This window comes from Gouania willdenowi, chromosome 12 (assembly GCF_900634775.1).
Source record: "Gouania willdenowi chromosome 12, fGouWil2.1, whole genome shotgun sequence".
NCBI classification, from domain to species: domain Eukaryota; kingdom Metazoa; phylum Chordata; class Actinopteri; order Blenniiformes; family Gobiesocidae; genus Gouania; species Gouania willdenowi.
In genome coordinates, this window is record NC_041055.1 from 7,040,309 (window position 1) to 7,058,169 (window position 17,861).

The 17,861-nt window shown below is 38.2% G+C and overlaps 1 protein-coding gene across 1 annotated transcript; it reads right to left on the bottom strand.

Moving 5' to 3' along the window:
* Positions 1–1,122: 1,122 nt before the first annotated feature.
* LOC114473745 (ubiquitin-conjugating enzyme E2 L3-like) lies at positions 1,123–7,539 on the bottom strand. Its single transcript, XM_028463515.1, has 4 exons — positions 7,404–7,539; positions 5,821–5,916; positions 3,523–3,709; positions 1,123–1,737 (listed from the first exon to the last, which is right to left on the bottom strand). Exons 1-4 carry the CDS (start codon positions 7,428–7,430, stop codon positions 1,583–1,585), a joined length of 465 nt encoding a protein of 154 aa, XP_028319316.1. The 5' UTR covers positions 7,431–7,539; the 3' UTR covers positions 1,123–1,582.
* Positions 7,540–17,861: the final 10,322 nt, after the last annotated feature.

The following is a 17,861-nucleotide window of genomic DNA, read 5'->3' on the forward strand; positions in this document are numbered from 1 at the left end:
TCTCTGTAATTCTTGTACTCCTGGGGCATGTTTTAAAGGTGTCTGTACTTTTGTAGCATGTTGGCCAGTCTCTCCTCTAAGCTCGTATTCATCTCTCCTGCTCTGTTTCACCAGGCGGTGAAATACAGGTCTGTGTATAACCCTGTACTATATAAGTATGGTTAGGATGATGAGCATTCCCACTGAAGTACACTTCCAAGTTTCCCAAGATGCAATTTGAACCTACGACAATAACCTGAAGCACACTGAGGATAAACATCTGAGTTAATTCTCCACCTTTGACAGCTCTGAAAACATTTTAAGTGAGAAAGTAGATTATCAACATGTCATTCCATCCAGGAAACACATTTCATGCCGACATTTTCGGAGACCCTCCATTGTGCTACTGACAAAACTTCACAAGTTAACGTTAACTTCAAAACAAGAGCCCTATTTACAAAAGTGTTAAAAACTAATGAAAGACAAGAGATGCGTTTATTTTCTTTTTTATAGTTTGATTTTTAGCTTGAAGTCGTGACAATTTTACGTTCCGCTCGCAATGCATCAGAGGGCAGGTGAGTATGCCCACTGTGCATACTTAAAAAATGTCCCGACATATGAATATTTGTTGCATAGTCAATATTTTCAGACCATCAAATGTGAACGCACTACATACTTATTTTGAAGTCAGACTTAGTATGAGGAGTACGTTAGTATGCAATTTCGAACACAATCTCGTGGTAAAATGTTCTCTCTCTATCCTGTTCTATTGGTCCTTCTGTGCACTAACCCCAACCAGTCACAGCAGATGGCTGCCACCTCTGAACCTGGTCCGGCTGGAGATTTTTTCCTGTTAAAAGGGAGTTGTTTCTTCCCACTGTCGCTAAATGCTTGTTCATGAGGATCTCGTTGGGTTTTTTCTTATCATGAATTTTAGATTTTGATAAGTGCATTGCGATGACTTTGTTGTAAATTGCGCTATACAAATAAAGTTGAATTGAATTAATTACCCCGAGGGTAAAATGTGTTAGTAATATTTGAGGGTAAACAAATGTAAATATCTTCCCCTCACATCATTGCTCTGGAACCTAAATTCTCTCTTCTAAAATGTAATTTTGAAGTCTACATGCCAAATAATAATCATTGTCTGGTTTATACGACAGTGGATCTTTAATCTTTATAAAAATCAAACAGTAGTCACAAACTAAACTCATAAGTGAACAGCAGGTTTGATGCATTTAAAGGTGGAACAGCTTTAATCAGAACAAACGTTTCTTCTCAAACAAAAAATAAATGCTGCTTTTCTCCCAGAAGAATAACAGTGCTTAGATTAAAAATAAGTCTGTAAACAGCCTGTGAAGAACCGGTGAACAATCAACGTGAAAAAGCTGCTTTTTACCATTTTTCTAGAAACTAAGTACTAGAAAGCAGTCAAAAAATAACTAAACAGTGACCCCTATGGGTCAGAGTGCCCACATTCATCAAAAAAAGTCCTGCTTCTTTGTATTTTTTCAGCTGAGTGACACAGAAAAAGGAGCCTTCGTATAGAAGAAGCTGCAGGAGGAACGAGGTGTCAGTGCAGAGAGGAAGGACACGGGGGGCGTCAGTCCACAGGCCGTTTCTCGCCGTGTTTCTTGGTGAATTCCTCTGCGTTTCTCATGAACCTTGCGCGGTCTTTGGTGAACTCCTCGGCCAGGTCGGCCCTGAGCGGGTGCTCCGGCTGTGGGATGCTCACCAGGCCAATCAGACACTGGATCACTGTGGGACCAAAGCGGCAGTCACGTCAACACAAACCTCACCTCCTTAAAACTCCTTCATACAATGACTATTGGACGGTGGCCCTGAAGTGCAAAGCACAAATGCAAAAGGGAACACAACAAAACACAATCAGAAACCCAAAAAACAAACTCAAAATGTGTCCATCAGCCAGTATGCCGCCAAAAAAGCAAAATTGCTGATATTTCCGGGTACTGGAACGGACAGTGGCCTCGTCCAATCAGCGATGTCTCATGTCCCGCCCCCAGTACCTAGCTCCTTTCTTTTTTTTTTTTTTGCGTTTGTGCTTTGTCTTGTTTACATTTTCTTTTTTTGTGTGCTCTCTCTTTTTGCATTCATGCTTTGCACATCAGGGCCACCGTACTATTATGACTAAAATAATCTCTACAAAGATTCCTCTGTGAAAAATAACTGGTTTCAATCCCCAAATCTTAAAGAAATTAGCAAATGAAAATAAAGATGAAACGTTAGTCATCTTGTGGGAAATGCAGCTTTTCCATCTTTCAACCCCAAACATTCATCAGCTGAGGTGTATTCCAGAAGGGAGGTTCAACAAACTGAGTCTATCCATAAACTCTAGGTCAACATACCCCACGATGGGAAACTCTGGGTATCCGATTCCTTTACAGCTGGAATAAAATGGGACAATCAATCCTGAGTATGTAAACCTTGGGTTACTTTATGTATTTGCGTGCAATTAAAAAGCCATCATAAATGGAGCAAAGATAACACGAACTCCCATGGCAACCAACCGGACTAGTGAGTTATTAACCCAGTTGGATGAAATAAGCCGGTGTTTGGGGAATATGAGCATGTGCTAATGGAGAGTTCACAGAGCACCACTTCAGCAACTATAGTTGCTTAAATTGCCCGTGATTAGTCACACTTTTTGTTCGCTTCATCAGTTCATTGCTCGAGTGTCGTGACAACCGGGAAATAGTGTCTGAAGAGCCGGAGCAGCAGCAAAGGGCTGATCACTTCTTCTACAGCCGTACGTTTACAGCACTTTCCATAGACACTTGTCCTTACAGTTTAAATGATCAACTTATGGAGTTACTAAAGGATGAGTTCACTCAATGTAATTACAATTTAAAAGGTGTATTCCACTTTTATTTGGCCCCAGTAAGTTTCTGGTGTTTTTCAAATGTCTGTGTGTTTCTGGTGATATTTTGTCCAATTTCTCATTTATTATCATTTTGTGAATTTGTGTTTGTGGATTCTTTATTATTTAGTACATTTCTCATTTTGTGTGATTTTGCTGTCAATTTGAGTTTGGAGTGTCATTCTCAAATGTTGTTTTTTTTGTTTGTGTTTCAGGTGGTATTTTGTACAATTCGTCATTTTGTGGGTTCTCTGTCATTTAGTGGGTTCTCTGTCATTTAGTATAATTTTCTCCCATTTTGTATGTTATGGTTGTCATCTTGTGAATTTTTGTTGTCATTTGTGTATTCTTGATATCATTTAGTAAATTTCTCATTTTCTGTGGTTATGTTTCTTTGTGTGTTTGTGGTGATAGTTTGTATATTTTTCTCTCATTTTCTGTGTATTTCTTGTCATTTTGTGGATTCTTGATAGTATTTTGTAAATTTTTCTCTCATTTTATGTTTATTTTCCTGTTTTGTGTGGTTATATCATTTTCATTGTCTTTTTTTGTTTTCTTTTGTGGGCCGCCCGAAGTTAGACCAAGGACTGCATTTTTTTTTTTTTTCCTTTTCAAAATAAAATATTGTATCCATCTTGTGTAGTGATGGGAGCAGAATCACTGACCATGGTTGGTTTTAGTGGCTGGTTTCCAGTTCTCCACGCTGATGACTGGCAGGCATACCTGACCCTTCTCGTCGATGTTGGGATGGTAAATCTTTGTCTTGAAGGTGATCTTGGGCGGTTTGAAGGGGTACTCTGTGGGGTAGTTGATGTCGATGCGGAACGCTCCCTTATCGTACGGAGGAGTGTCCTGGAGAAGAAGCTGCAGGTCAGCACAGAGACAACCTGGGGCAGCTGATATAACTTTAACCAATGCTTTAGGACCAGGAGAGTCCTGGATCTGATCCAATTACCTCCATCTTCCTTTCACACCAAGCTTTTTAAAGCTCACTCACAGCCAGGGTTGCTGTCAATTATAATTGTAATCGCGTAACTGATTATTAATTACAATTATGGCTTAATTTTAAAAATGTGTTGCTGTCATAATCGTAATTTATTTTAGATAATTGACTTAGTAATTGTAATGACCATGCAAAGTCTAAAAAATGTCAATTATAATTTAACACAAAACTGGGAAACAATGTAGCTATGAACAGTTCTTCTACACATATGTAGTTAATAGTGGGGGTGATTCGATATTGATATCGGTCCGATATCAGCCAGAAAACGAATATCGGATTTTATCTTACTGCATCTAAAATCTCCGATAATATTTATTCAATTGTAGAATACTGTAGATATTATGTTGAAGGTTAAAATGTCTGTAACCAATTGGTTAATAATAAATGGGTCAGTTTTTCTCATACCTACTGTTGTTGACTGTTTGAGTAACATCACTTAAATCTTTTCTAATGTTCCACACAACAAAATAAGTCAAAAGTATGTATGATTCGTGCTGATATTGCATCGGATTGATATTGTTATCGGCCAATACTCAAGGATGCAATATCGGTGTAAAAGTTGTATCGGGACATCCCTAGTTAATAGATATTAAAATGTTTCATGTCCAACTTTCCCATATTTTCCATTAAAAAAACTTTTTTTTTTTTTTTTAAATCTTTGGTTTTACGGACACAAAGTCTCAGACACCCACACCAAAAATATTAAAACCTATATTTTCATTGATTAGGAAGTCCACAGCTGATTTAGGACCCATTATCATAAGAGATGTTAACACAAGAGGAAGGTTAACTTTTATTAGGTTATTTATTTTCATTTTTTCCAATTAAAATCACAATTATTTTTTCCCCTGACAGTTAATTACAATTATGTTATAAATTACAATTACTGAACCTTTAATTAATAACCCCATAAAACATATCCTCTCTCTTGTGTTAGCTTTCTGTTAGCATCTCTTACAGCGGGTCATTTTGTCCCGTGTCTTAAATCACGTGTCAAACTCATGGGCCGGGGGATAAATCCGGCCCTTTGAAGCATCCAATTCGGCCCGCAGGAGAAAATAGAAATGACAGAAAACATGAATCGTTGTGTAAATGAAAGTCAACACTCCTGGTGTCTGTTGCATGATTGCAGTCATTTTTAGTGTTAAACTGTTGAAAAAAATCTAAATTCTTACAAAATCCCTCCAATTATTCCATAATATTTTCCCTTAATTAAATAAAACTTGGTCACAAGATCTAGGAAATGTAAAGTGAACATCCTGTTGGGACTGATATTTATCACTTATTGCTAGAATATTTGTCTGTTTCTTACACATTTAGTATTTTATGTATTAGTGCAAACTAGCCCACAATGAAGTTGAACTTACTCGTTTTCCGGCATAAAATCTGTGGCACTAGAAATCAAACTGCTCCGTATTTGGCCTCTGAACTAAAATAAGTAAAATACACTAAAAATATATATTATGTTAGGTTAATTTATTAACTAAAAATGCTATAAAACTGTCAATTTAATTAAACATAACTGTGGAACCATGTTACAGTTCTATGGTTTACATAAAAAATAAATCTACAGATATACTGACAGAAAAAAGGCTCAGATGCCCACATCAAAAACGTTAATACAAATATTTTCATTGATTAAAAAAGCTTAACAAGGTAACCAAGAGATGAAAAACCAATTGGATGATAGATAATATTTTTGAGTGTATTTTACAGCTGATGACTACAAAAATTCAACAATCCCAACTCTAGTGTCAGCTGCGTTGGAGGCACCGGACGCACGTCAAAAGCTTGAAATCTCAAAACGTGCGACATCTGACGCTAGAAGCGTGTCCACCAGACGTGTTTGGTGTGAACGTACCATTAGCCTCAGAGAATAGTAGTGCAATAACTTTGCCAATAACGAACAGGAGGGATTTGTACGTGTCATGAGGTTTATTGGAGAACGTTTATTACTTACAGGAATGATCAGCCCTTGCCAGTGAAAAATATTTGACTCGTCCACCTGAAGAACGCGGAAGTTCTTTATTCCATTTTGGCGAATCTCGTCAAGTTCCTGCAACAATGGGAGGAAAAAGAAGTCACAGCAGCTCAGAAAGAAAAGCCAAGGATTCACAATAACTCAGGTCTGATGGAACAGTTTGAACAAAAGATGCCAGAAAAATGACAGTGTTTGGAAGGAATATGAAACAGCTGCTGCACAAACTTAGTCATGAAAGATGTGGAGGAGACAGTTTGTTACAAAATAATCCTTTATTACAGTTAAACAGCTGCATGTTATTATGGGCCTTAATTATTGGACATTTAGTCATTGAACTTAGACAGGAACAGATCTATTGTTAATATCTGTCAACAAAGGAGAGGAAAAGTCGTTATTAAGGAGAAACTTGTCATTAACTAATGCACTATGTTTTGATTTATGTTATGATAAATATTGTTTTAAATTAATACACTGACCTTCTAAATTGTTATTATTTGTAAAATAATTCGGTTAGATTCTTTCTAGAGTCAAAATTAAGATTCTTATTTTTCTTCAGAATTTTTGAATTGGATGAGGTAAAAACTAAAATCAGTACATTACTCAGATTATAATATAAAGCCTTTATATATATATATGTTACAGACTACTGTCAGAGAGTGCACTGCATTTAAAAAATAAATAAATAAGCCATTTAAGTAAAGAAGAAAAAACAAAACCACCTGTACACATAACAGAAGGAAAAAAGAGAAAGCAAAAGTAAAAAAAAAAAAAAATGCATATGGGGATCATAAGAGCCAAACAAAAAAAATTATCTTGTAGACACTTACATTTAATTGGTGTAAAATAAATAGTTGTACCAGAAAGAGAAACATACTTTAGGGAATACAAATGTTTTTTGTTTTTTTTAAGATTAAATATTTTTGAAATTCCCGGTAAAAAGACATTTTTTTGGCCTTAATCTTCATTTACGGAGCTTTATTTCATTTTAAAGCTTTTTTTTTTATTATTATTATTTTTTTTTTATATCTAATCCTTTATTTTTTTGCGTGTAAATAAAACTATGAACCTTAAATCGGCCTAGAGTTCTAGATAACTACATACATCTTCCCAATTTGTTACAAAATATGAGGTTAATATAATTATCAAATATATTTATTTGATCTAGTTAATCTTTATTATATTAAATAATTTAATTATTGATACATTTGGTGATGTGGTTTGTAGGCGTTAGCTCACAGCTTTTCAGACGGTGTGTTGCGTCGGTGTGACGTAAACAAACCATCTTTTGATTGTTTATGATTAAATACAATCGATAAACAAAAAGAAAACAATGGTTGGTGCGATGTTCTCCGCCCTTTTCCGGTCCCGGCACACGAACTCGGTTCTCGGACCGGGGAGAGGGACAGCTGTCACCCCAGGAGAAGGAGCTGAATCACGGCTCCGTCTCACCGCGCGTTAGCGGACAATCAACTTCCAGTTCCGCTCTCCACCAACTCTGGTCAGTTCAACGACGAAATATAAAGTTGTGAAAGTGAAACACGAGGCCGGTTTACATGGTTTACCTTGCATAATCTCCTGTTTGCTGCCATTTCGGTGCTACTTTTCCTTCAATCGTCTTCCTGGTTCTCTCCGTCACACTGTCACTACCGAATCCTTTCACGGAGCGGGTCCTTTCAGATCCTTTCCACGCATGCGCGTATACTACGTCACTTCCGTCACTGGAATCCTTCTGAGACGTGATATTTGAATGTAAACCGACCATACGACGTTTGTTTAATATTTTAACAGTACACATTTAAATATGTGCCTGTTTTGTGGTGTTTTTAATTTGATCTTATGGATAAAAACACAATACACACCATTGACAATCAAAAACCAAAGAGAAAATAAGATTAAAAACACCCAACTAAATCGGAATTCACTCAAAACACACATTTCTAATAAGCCTGGGGGGTGGTCATAGGTCAAGAGGGGTATAAATGTCAACTCTGTTGATATTTCCAACCTATCATCATTTGTAATTTTATTTCAGAGATCTTTAGTGTTTTAATAGTGTTTAAATGATTAATATTACACATATTCGGACTCGAGGAGGGACAAGGGCTGAAGCCACTTCCGGCCAAAAACTGATTATCGGGACACTTGGCCTTGTAACTTGCCCCCCACCCCATTTTGAGAGGTGCCAACAAACGAGCAAGCAACACACTCGACTCTGGTGAACAGTACGCCATGTCTTACAAATATAGACTGGGATTAGATCCCCCAGAAAGACTGAAGTATGAAAAGAAGCTGTCCTTGCTTGGTTTGGAGAGTTGTCCGTACCAAATTCCTCACCGTTCGTGGACAGACAACCCAAATGGGTGGCCTGATCTGGAGTGGCCGGCTATTTACGAGTACCTGGTCGAGACTCTTGGTGTGTTCACAAAAGAGAAAATGCAAACGTACAAAAGTCTTGAGGCATACATCTTTTTTTTTTTTTTTTAGGTGAAACTAAAAGCCATGGCTTTTTTGAACTCATTCACTGCCAATGACTCATTTCAAATCGAGTTCCGTCTGTGTTGACTGTTCTCAAAGCTTGTGCCCATTTCGATTGTTTTTCTGACTCTGTTGGGAACAAGAGAAACGATGCTTTCTCGCCTTGCAGCGAGTGGTTGCCGCATCCAAAAGCAGCACACCTTTTAGGCATGATAAACGTTCTACGGGGGCTCAAAAAGATAGAGAAATGTGAGCGGTTGTGTGTTACGCTTTCAGTAGTAGTACCTATGTAGTTGTTGGCACCCCTTAAAATGGCGGGTCGAGTTACTCGGTCAAATCTATCTATCGGAGCTCAGCAGCAATAGCGAAGCAAGGCAGTCCCCTCGCTTCCACGCAGATTACACCTAGTGCCCAAAAACACAGACGACCTGGGTCTCCAGTGACTCTACCCGGGAATGGATATATCTGACCACTTTTGTAAAACCGATGAGAGAAACAGTATCAAAGCGACAGACCTCTACTTTCACATTCCTTCTCCCAAGCTTTTAACTTGTGATTGTTTATTTTTCTGTATTTACCCTTATTGTTTCTTTTTTTGATTTGTGTAATTGTTTTAACAACTGTAAAGTGTCTCTGAGTTTTGAAAAGCGCTTATAAATAAAATGTGTCATTATTACTGATGGGACAAGTGAGAAATCCGAGTGTGAAAAGGATCACTTTGAAAAGGTAAATTCACGAGGTACACCATTCACTAACCGGGTCCATGAATATTTTTAATAAGCTATTATTTTAATTACGTTTACAAATTTGAAGGAAGTGCACAAGACGCACACTAAACAGGCCCATAAGTGAAACAGCACTGTTTGATCAGCTGGTTTTTCCTGCTTTTTAAACAATGACCAGAGTTTTCAGCTTGTGTGCAGCATTAGCTTTAGTAGCAAACTTGGCATTTCTGCCTTGGAGACCAATACCACGTTTCCTCAAGGAATCAACGCTCTCACAGTAAAAATAATCTAAATCTCTGTCAGACTCGCTGTCGGCCAAGGCGAGTTCACCCCTCTTGACCTTTGAAATCACGCGCGAGAACTGAACTTTCCACTGTTCCTGAAAATATTGTGAGGGATAAAGTACCATAGAGAATCACTTAAACTAATGCATTCTTGAAGCCATTTGATTTTAAAGGTATAATGTAGGTTAAAAAAAAAAAGTCCAACATTTTGGTAACACCAGTGTTTGGGTCCGGTAAGTACAGATTTCTTTACATGATGATGTTTGTCTTTGTGTGAGTGCTTGGTTTACGCCTTTAACTGTTGAGTCCATCACATACAAAGAAAGAGCAGGATAAACTGTCTTGAGATGCCTTCTGCTTTGGTGAGTAGCACTCATCCAAATAATGAAATGTCTCTTTGCAGCCACATCTTTAGTATTTTTTTTAGTCTTTTGAAGTTTAGGGGAGAAACTTAACTCTTGTCTGGTCTTTATGTCGTTTGTAATAAAAATCCCCGTGCAAACTACCAATTAAATTAGCAAATTTCCATCAGCAAGCTCTAACAGCATAGAAACTGTGCTACAAGCACAATTTCTCCCCACACTACTGCATCATTTGGATAATGAGTATATAGTTAAAAGTAAAAAATGCCTGGTTTATCAAACTTGGATTGATAAAAATATAATTTTTGTTTTAGACCTTCTGGATAACTCTGGACAACCTTTAAGTTATGAACGGTTTGTGGTAAAACACCAATTCCCTATTGCCTTCAAAGATTATCAATCTGTCATAAAATGCATACCTAGCAGTTAACAAAGGACTCAAAGGGTTACCCAAGGGCTCAACTACATGATCTTTTGGTTATTTTACCATTTATAATATGTTATCGTAACTTTTGCACTTTGCGTGGCCATACCAACCTGTAATTGCCCGATCCCGTTTGATCTCGGAAGCTAGGCAGGTCTGGGCCTTGTTAGTAGTTGGATGGAGACCACTGAGAATTCCAGGTGCCACAGTGGGGTGGCAGTCACCCCAGTGATATCTGTCGTTGTGTCCTTGGTCAAGGCACTTTATTCACATTGCCTAGTATGAATGTAGTGTGTGAGTGAGTGTTGGTGGTGGTCGGAGGGGCCGATGGCGCACTACGGCAGCCTCGTTTCCGTCAGTCTGCCCCAGGGCAGCTGTGGCTACAATAGTAGTTTACCACCACTATGTGTGGAGTGAAATAATAATCCCTTAATTGTGCATAGCGACTTTGAGTGTCCAAAAAAGCGCTATATAAAACTGATGCATTATTTTTCTTATTAACTCATGTTACTTACGTGCATTGATATGGGAACTGGTACTCTCTCTCATTGTCTCCTAATGTTTTTTTCTTCACATTTAGAAGACGTGAAGATCTGTCAGACTCGCTGACTCCCGGTGATACAGACTTGAGGAGGCAATGGGATGTTGTCTTAAGGCAACAGCTATCCGTATGATTGCCTTATCAATATATCGACATTCTATCCGTACGCAGCGCCCCTATTTGGCCAGTTTAGGTCACATGATGGGTCAGTTATTGGTCAGTTTAGGTCGCGTGACTAAGACTAAACATTACCCTAGAATCTAACCCTAACCCTAAAGATTGTTGCGTTATTGGGTTATAACTTAACCCTGATCCTGACCCTAAGGCGCTATGTACAGTAGTGTTGTAACCGTACCAATAGCACCGGGGGCTGTCCGTACGGCAAATACAAATACAAATAAACACTTTCTTGTTTTAAGATGGGAAGGTTGTTGCTAGTGGATCATCAAAGCTCTGTAGTGAGCACTTCAAGCCTGATGATTTTGACAGGACGGGTCAGATTGTCAGGCACTTTTGATATGTTATAGATAAACACACGTGAACATACACAGTACACGCCCTCTTTCACTGACACTCTCTCTCAAACACAAACTCACTCTTTCTCTCTTTCTCATAGTCATGGTAAATACTGGAAAAGATAATTACCTCATGTTTACTTTACTCATCCTTTTGCACAACTGCAAACTAACAGTTTGGCATCGAAGAAGAATCTAATGGTACATTCTGTGACAATGAAATAAAATCGATTACTCGCCTACTGTTTGACTGTTTATTTTCTATTTCTTTTTGGAAGGACCTTCAAGAATATATATCCATGAAAATTAATAAACCCATAATTATCCATGCTAAAGACTTTTTTTTACATGTAGGTGACCATAATAATAATAAAAAAAATTATTTAGTTAATCATTATTTTGGGCAAATTCCATATTTATTGTATGAAATGGACTGAAAAAAACCCCAACCTTTAATTGTTTTAAGAATGAACTGCACCGTTACCTGGACACTGTAAAATACATCAACAGCAAGAAAATTGCAAGGATTATTATTATACAAGATTATTATTGTAGGGCAGGGAGCCGTTCCTCGCCGCTTTGCGGAGAACCTCCAGTTTTTCTTGGTAGTAATGAATCTTAACAATGAGCGGCCTGGGTCTCCGTCCTCTCACTGGGGCGGGTTGTAGACTGGGATGCACCCTGTCCAATGTGGGCGCCGCATCCAAGCTCAAAAGTTCCTGAAGTAGCTCAGCCACACAAGCAACAGGTCGTGTCCCAGCCTCAAACAGTTCTCTTACCCCAAGTATTTGTGTGTTGCAGAGGTGTTGTCTTCCCTCCAGGTCCTCAGTTTTATCCACAAGGGCTGATACAGTCTCTTTCAAACTGTGAACCTCTTCCTCCAAAACCACCACTCTATCGGAGTATGCGTTTGTAGCTTCTTCCAAGCTTGTTAGCCGGGCCTGCTGATCGGAGAAGCTAGTGGCTAGCGAGTCTATTTTAGCACATAATTCCATCCGGACACCATAAAGTTGCTCTTTGAACTGACTGCGGAGGGAATTAATTGTCTTGTAGAGCGTTTGGATCTTGGATTCTACTTTTGCCTCCAAGGTTGTTATCTTTTTCACAACAGTTTTTTCCAAGTTAGCTCTCGCAGCCATTAGCTTAGCCGTATCCGAGGATGTAGCAGCAGCCTCGGCAGCTTTAGCGAGTTCCGCCTTTTTGGAACCTTTAGATGTAGACGTTGCGAAAATTATGTTTCATGTTTTGCGGTTGCCCTCATTTGGAGACATGATTTGTGCTCTGGTTGAATGATGACGTCCAGTCAAAGCATGATGATTTTATAAAATAGGATTTATTATAAACTAAATGAAAAAGAGTACTAAAAAGGTCTTCCATCCTGTAGGAAGGAAAGGTGGCCAGCGCCTAACTGAAAAGTTCCACAGCTTAAAGGGGACATATCATGGTTTTAAATCCTTCCTTTTTACATATAAATCATACAGTTTTGGTCTATATAAAGCGGAACTGCAATGCTTGGGTCTGAATTCCTCATTATTATAGCTCCACAGGCCCCTTTTCTACCCCTTTTCTGATGTGCTTCTGAGAGCAACTCGTTTTGGTGCGGTCTCTTTAAATGCAAATGAGACACTCCATACCCCGCCCCCCCTTCAGGTGACACTCAGTTCAGCTCCACCCTGCTCAGCCATTTTTGTAGTTTGATAGAAGAGATACGGCTATGTAGCGGTGCATAAACTTTTTATTCAGAGGTTATTTACAAAATGTCAACAACGGAAGACTTGTTCATCCAGCCTTACATGTTCGAGCCAGAGTCGGACCCAGCGGAGCGAGATGAAAATGAAGATGATGAACCTGCAGAACCTTAACAAGTGAGCTAACACAAGCACCAAGCTAACGCTAGCGCCACGCTAACGTCACCAAATGCATTTTAATACAGTCTTTTCAAAGACAAAAACGGCAAAATGAAATGACTAATGAAAACTTTAGACTTAAATTAAATCACGTAGGCCATATCATCAAGGATCTAAAACGAGCACACAGCGCTAACATATGAAGTCTGAAGACGGTGCAACTGCTAATGCTAACAAAACAATGACAGGGACGTCTTATCATCACACTTTTTAGCGTTATTTGCAGCTTACCGAAGTGCTCTGTTTGTCGTCTCCAAAGATAGAAGGAATTGAACCCTCAATCAGACAAAGTCTTTCGGCAAATCCTTCTTTATACTGGTGGAGGTTGCTGAAGCAGTCATCCTTGAAGTGCTTCGCGCACACAAAAATGACCTTACCCACAGATGTGGGTACATTTCCATAAAAAATAAAACTCAACCAGGCACTTTGGAAAGGTTCTGATGCTGGGAGACTGTGTAATGAAGCGTGTGGGTTACTACATCCAACAACCGAACATTTTGACTTATCCTCTCGTAACTTCGGCATCCTTGAGCTTGGACTACAAAATAAAAGCGAGAAATAAAAATGGCGGATTGCTCGAAGTGTTGGACCTGGAATTGATGTACTAATTTGGCAGTTCCGCTGCAAATACTGTGATGTAATAGTTCAAAAAACGTAATAGAGAATAGAAAAATCAAAACAGATTGAAAAATATGAGCAAAACAGAATATAAAGATATCTACGGAGCACCTAAAGAGACTAGTTTGATTTTTTTCTGTACTTCTAAGCACTCTAAATATACAACAAAATGCATTTAAGGGCTAAAAAAGTGGATTTAGCATGATATGTCCCCTTTAAACTTTATACAGATAGAGAAAAGTCCCACCCTGATGAGAGGAAAACGTGGGGGTCACATGGAGCAATGATATCTGTCTTGATCATGTGTGTGCTTCAGTTGGTGTGTGATGTGAATGTGAGTGAGTATGTATGTGTATCTGCATGTGAGTTTGAGTTTGGCCTTGGTCAGATGCAGCTTATCTGTGTGCGTAGGTGAAAGAATGTGAGTCGGCCATCTAAACCCTGTGAAAGGCATAAAACAAGAATCACATCTTATTATTCGTAGGCACTGTTACAGAGCTCTGTTTATCAGAGCTTTGTTATGACACCTTCAGCAGAGACTGTTTGTTGCTAGCACTGTGAATACAGCACAATCTGTCTGTACTGCGGGTAATCTAATCTAACGTGTTTTGGAAAAGGAGCAACGTCTCTGTTCAAAAGTACAACAATATAATGCAGTCATTGTGTATAAACACATGACAAATTGTACACATGAACACATTTGATGATATGATGATTAATATAATAATTGCCATAACAAAGGCCATGGAAAACTATGAGAAGAGACGGAATATGAAAAGGAGAAGCATTGAAGAAGAAACAAAAAAAGAAGCAGTCGGTGGATTATTGAGTCAAGCTCTGACTAGTGATCAGCCTGACAAGTTCTCTGACAGCACTAACCCTATTCAAACCATGTAATCAGTTGGACAGAAACAAAATGTTGGTGACCATGATTACACTCAGACTGCAGGTGGTTCGGATAATGTTGAAGAGGACTTTCCCCCACTGCCTGTTACACCATCCAAATCTCCGGCGACCAAAAAGAAAGCCTGTACAACTGAACTGAATCCTGCTATGTTGGCACAGTTTGAAATGCTTAAAACCTTAATTAAAAATAGAGCTGACGCCATTGAAAGCAGAATGACTCTCCTGGAGGACAAACTTGAACGTGTGTCCGCGGACCTGAAGGCTGTTACTACGAGTGGTTACTCAGGAACAGAGAGTCACACAACTAGAGCAGTAGTATATGCAGAGGAGAATGAACTAAATGGAAACCCGTATGAGAAGACAAAACCTGAGAATGGACGGTGTACCTGAGTCCATCCGGGAGTAGGACATCCGAGCAGAAGTGATCCGAATCTGTCAGAAGGTCGTACCTGACATGAAGGACCTGCTGGTGAGGGACATCAGTGTCGCTCATTGCCTGGGGAGAGAACCAGACCGAAGACATGCCCCCACCTGCAGCAACATGGCCTGCGATTCAAGGAAGACATCTCCAAAGGGGACCGTGAGAGACAAATGAAACTGTCTGTACCCGTATGTCAAAAGTGCACGCAAGGCCGGGAAGATGGCCTACTACGTGGGAGGACGAGCTTTCATCAAAGGAGAAGGAGAGATTATTGGGAATGACTAAAACATGCTCAAAGAGAACCAGGTTAGTCCTGACTTTTAACGGTCATATTTGGCTATAATGGAGAACTAATAATGTACCAAAGCAAAGACAGTGGCTGGTTTATAAGGTGCAGTCTTGTTTTCTTTCTTTTTTCTTATGTCCCTTTCTGTGTTGTCAATCAACGTTAAGGGGATCAGAAATGACTTGAAAAGGACATGTTTATTGGTTTATTTTTGTTTTGTCAAGGGAAAGGTGCAGATTTTTACTTTTTACAGGAAACTCATTCTTCAGTATCAGATGTGTTGTTCTGGAAAAGTCAGATATTTGGTTTTCTTTTGGTAGCAATAGACCAGCAGGGGTCGCTATACTAAAGGGAAACTTCAGAGGGAAAATCACCAAACATCTCACTGATAAAAATGGTCGATGGGTTATACTTATTTTTGAAAATGTTAATGCTGTGTTTATTTTAGGTAATATCTATTCAACAAATGATTTAAAAAAAAAAAAAAAAATTAATAGAACTTTATTTCAAACCATTGAAAGCTAAGTGAATACCTGGTTATCTTAATTTCCCGCAGCCAAAATCATATGGGGCGGGGACTTTACTACTTTAATGACTGACAAGAATGATAGATGGCCTCCCAAACATGTAAAGGCAAATGAATTAAATAATATACACAGTATGTAACAGGATGGACTTGACTGACATCTGGAGACAAAAACACCCAGATACAAGAATGTATACATGGAGCAATAAGGACAAGTCTTTACAGTCCTGGCTAGACTTTTGGCTTATCTCAACAAATATCATTGAAAATGTAGGAAAAAAACTGAGCTTATGTCGACCCATTTACTTATCATAAAGCAATTACTATTGAAATCCACCTTTTATCCAAGAGAGCGAGAAAAAAACACTGATTATTGGAAATTTAATAAAAGTCGACTGAACGACAATGACTAAACTTATAAAGCAAACTCAAAACCGTATTGAAAAACACTGGAGAATGGCCACGCAAACTAATTATTATGGAAAATTCTGGGAATTAGTCAAATTTGAAATTAGAAAGGTGGCAATGGTATTGAGCAAACGAATGTCTAAAGCAAAGAATGAAAAGGAATGGCAAACTTTCTCACGAATCATGAATTTAACTGAAAAGGTAAGGTTAACTGAGGATGAACAAACAAACCTTGAATCATTACCAAGTTTCACTTGACCAGATGTTTGAGGAAAAGACCAAAGGTGCTTTTATTAGATCAAGAAGGAAATGACTTAAACAAGGTGAAAAATGCTCTAAATATTTCAAGATCTCTTTGTCAGTGTCCAACAAAATACTGTATGTAAAAAAAAACTATATGCAATGCTTTTGAGGTTAATTTGGAAGAACAAAGCCCACTACTTAAAAAAAAAAAAAAAAGACGTTCTCTGCAACCGGAAGGGAAATGGTGGATTGGAAGTATTACGCGTTGAAACAGTTAACAATGTATTTCAAATTAAACGGATATCCCTATTAGTAAAAGAAAAGGTAAATACATGGAATACAATCCCTAAGTATATTTTCAAACAAATTAGAGGATTTAAGTTCTTGAAGTTCCTGAAAAGCTGCCAATCAAGCTGATCTACAAACACAGCTTCTCACCAACCAGCGGCTACATTTGGAACAATCAAAAAAATGTCAAACATCGCAATAAATCACTATTTCTCAAAACCTGGTTTGACGGTACCGTGGGATAGTTTGGGTAAATCAACTTATCAATTCACAGGGGCAAATATTTCCACATCATAAATTCACTGCAATACATGAACTTCCACACTCGCAAATTGAATATAACAAAGTCTGTAAAGCAATCCCAAATGGAATCAGACAACATTTAAAAAACTCTCAATTCAATAATAGAAAATTAAGAACCAATTATACATTGAGACTAGACTATTCAGACTAGACTATTCTATTGGAAAAATTGAAAAATTATGAAAAAAAAAACAATAAATACATCAGGAACCTCATCCAACCTATTAAAAGACCAATAGCTACTTCACACTGGAATTCATCATACATAGAAATAAAATGGAGCAGGGCGTGGCTGGTTGGGGAGAGGCTCTGTATCTACAATAAAGTTAAAGAAGTTTCTTTCAAAATCTTACATAACATATACAGTAGGGCAAAACAGTATTTAGTCTGCCACCAATTGTGCAAGTACTCCCACTTAATAAGATGAGAGGCCTGTTATTTTCATCATAGATATATCTCAACTATCTTGCTTGTTTGTGACCAAATACTTACCGGGGGATTTACTAATTAATTCATTAAAAATCCTACAATGTGATTTTATGGATTTTTTTTCTTCTCATTTTGTCTCTCATATTTGAGGTATACCTATGATGAAAATTACAGGTCTCTCATATTTTTAAGTGGGAGAACTTGCACAATTGGTGGCTGTCTGACTAAATACTTTTTTGTTCCACTGTCCCTGGCCAATAAAAAACATTAGAAAGATTCAAACTAAATATTGATTATAAATGTGACTTCTGCCATATGGAAACAAAAACCATTATCCATCTGTTTTATCACTGTACCTA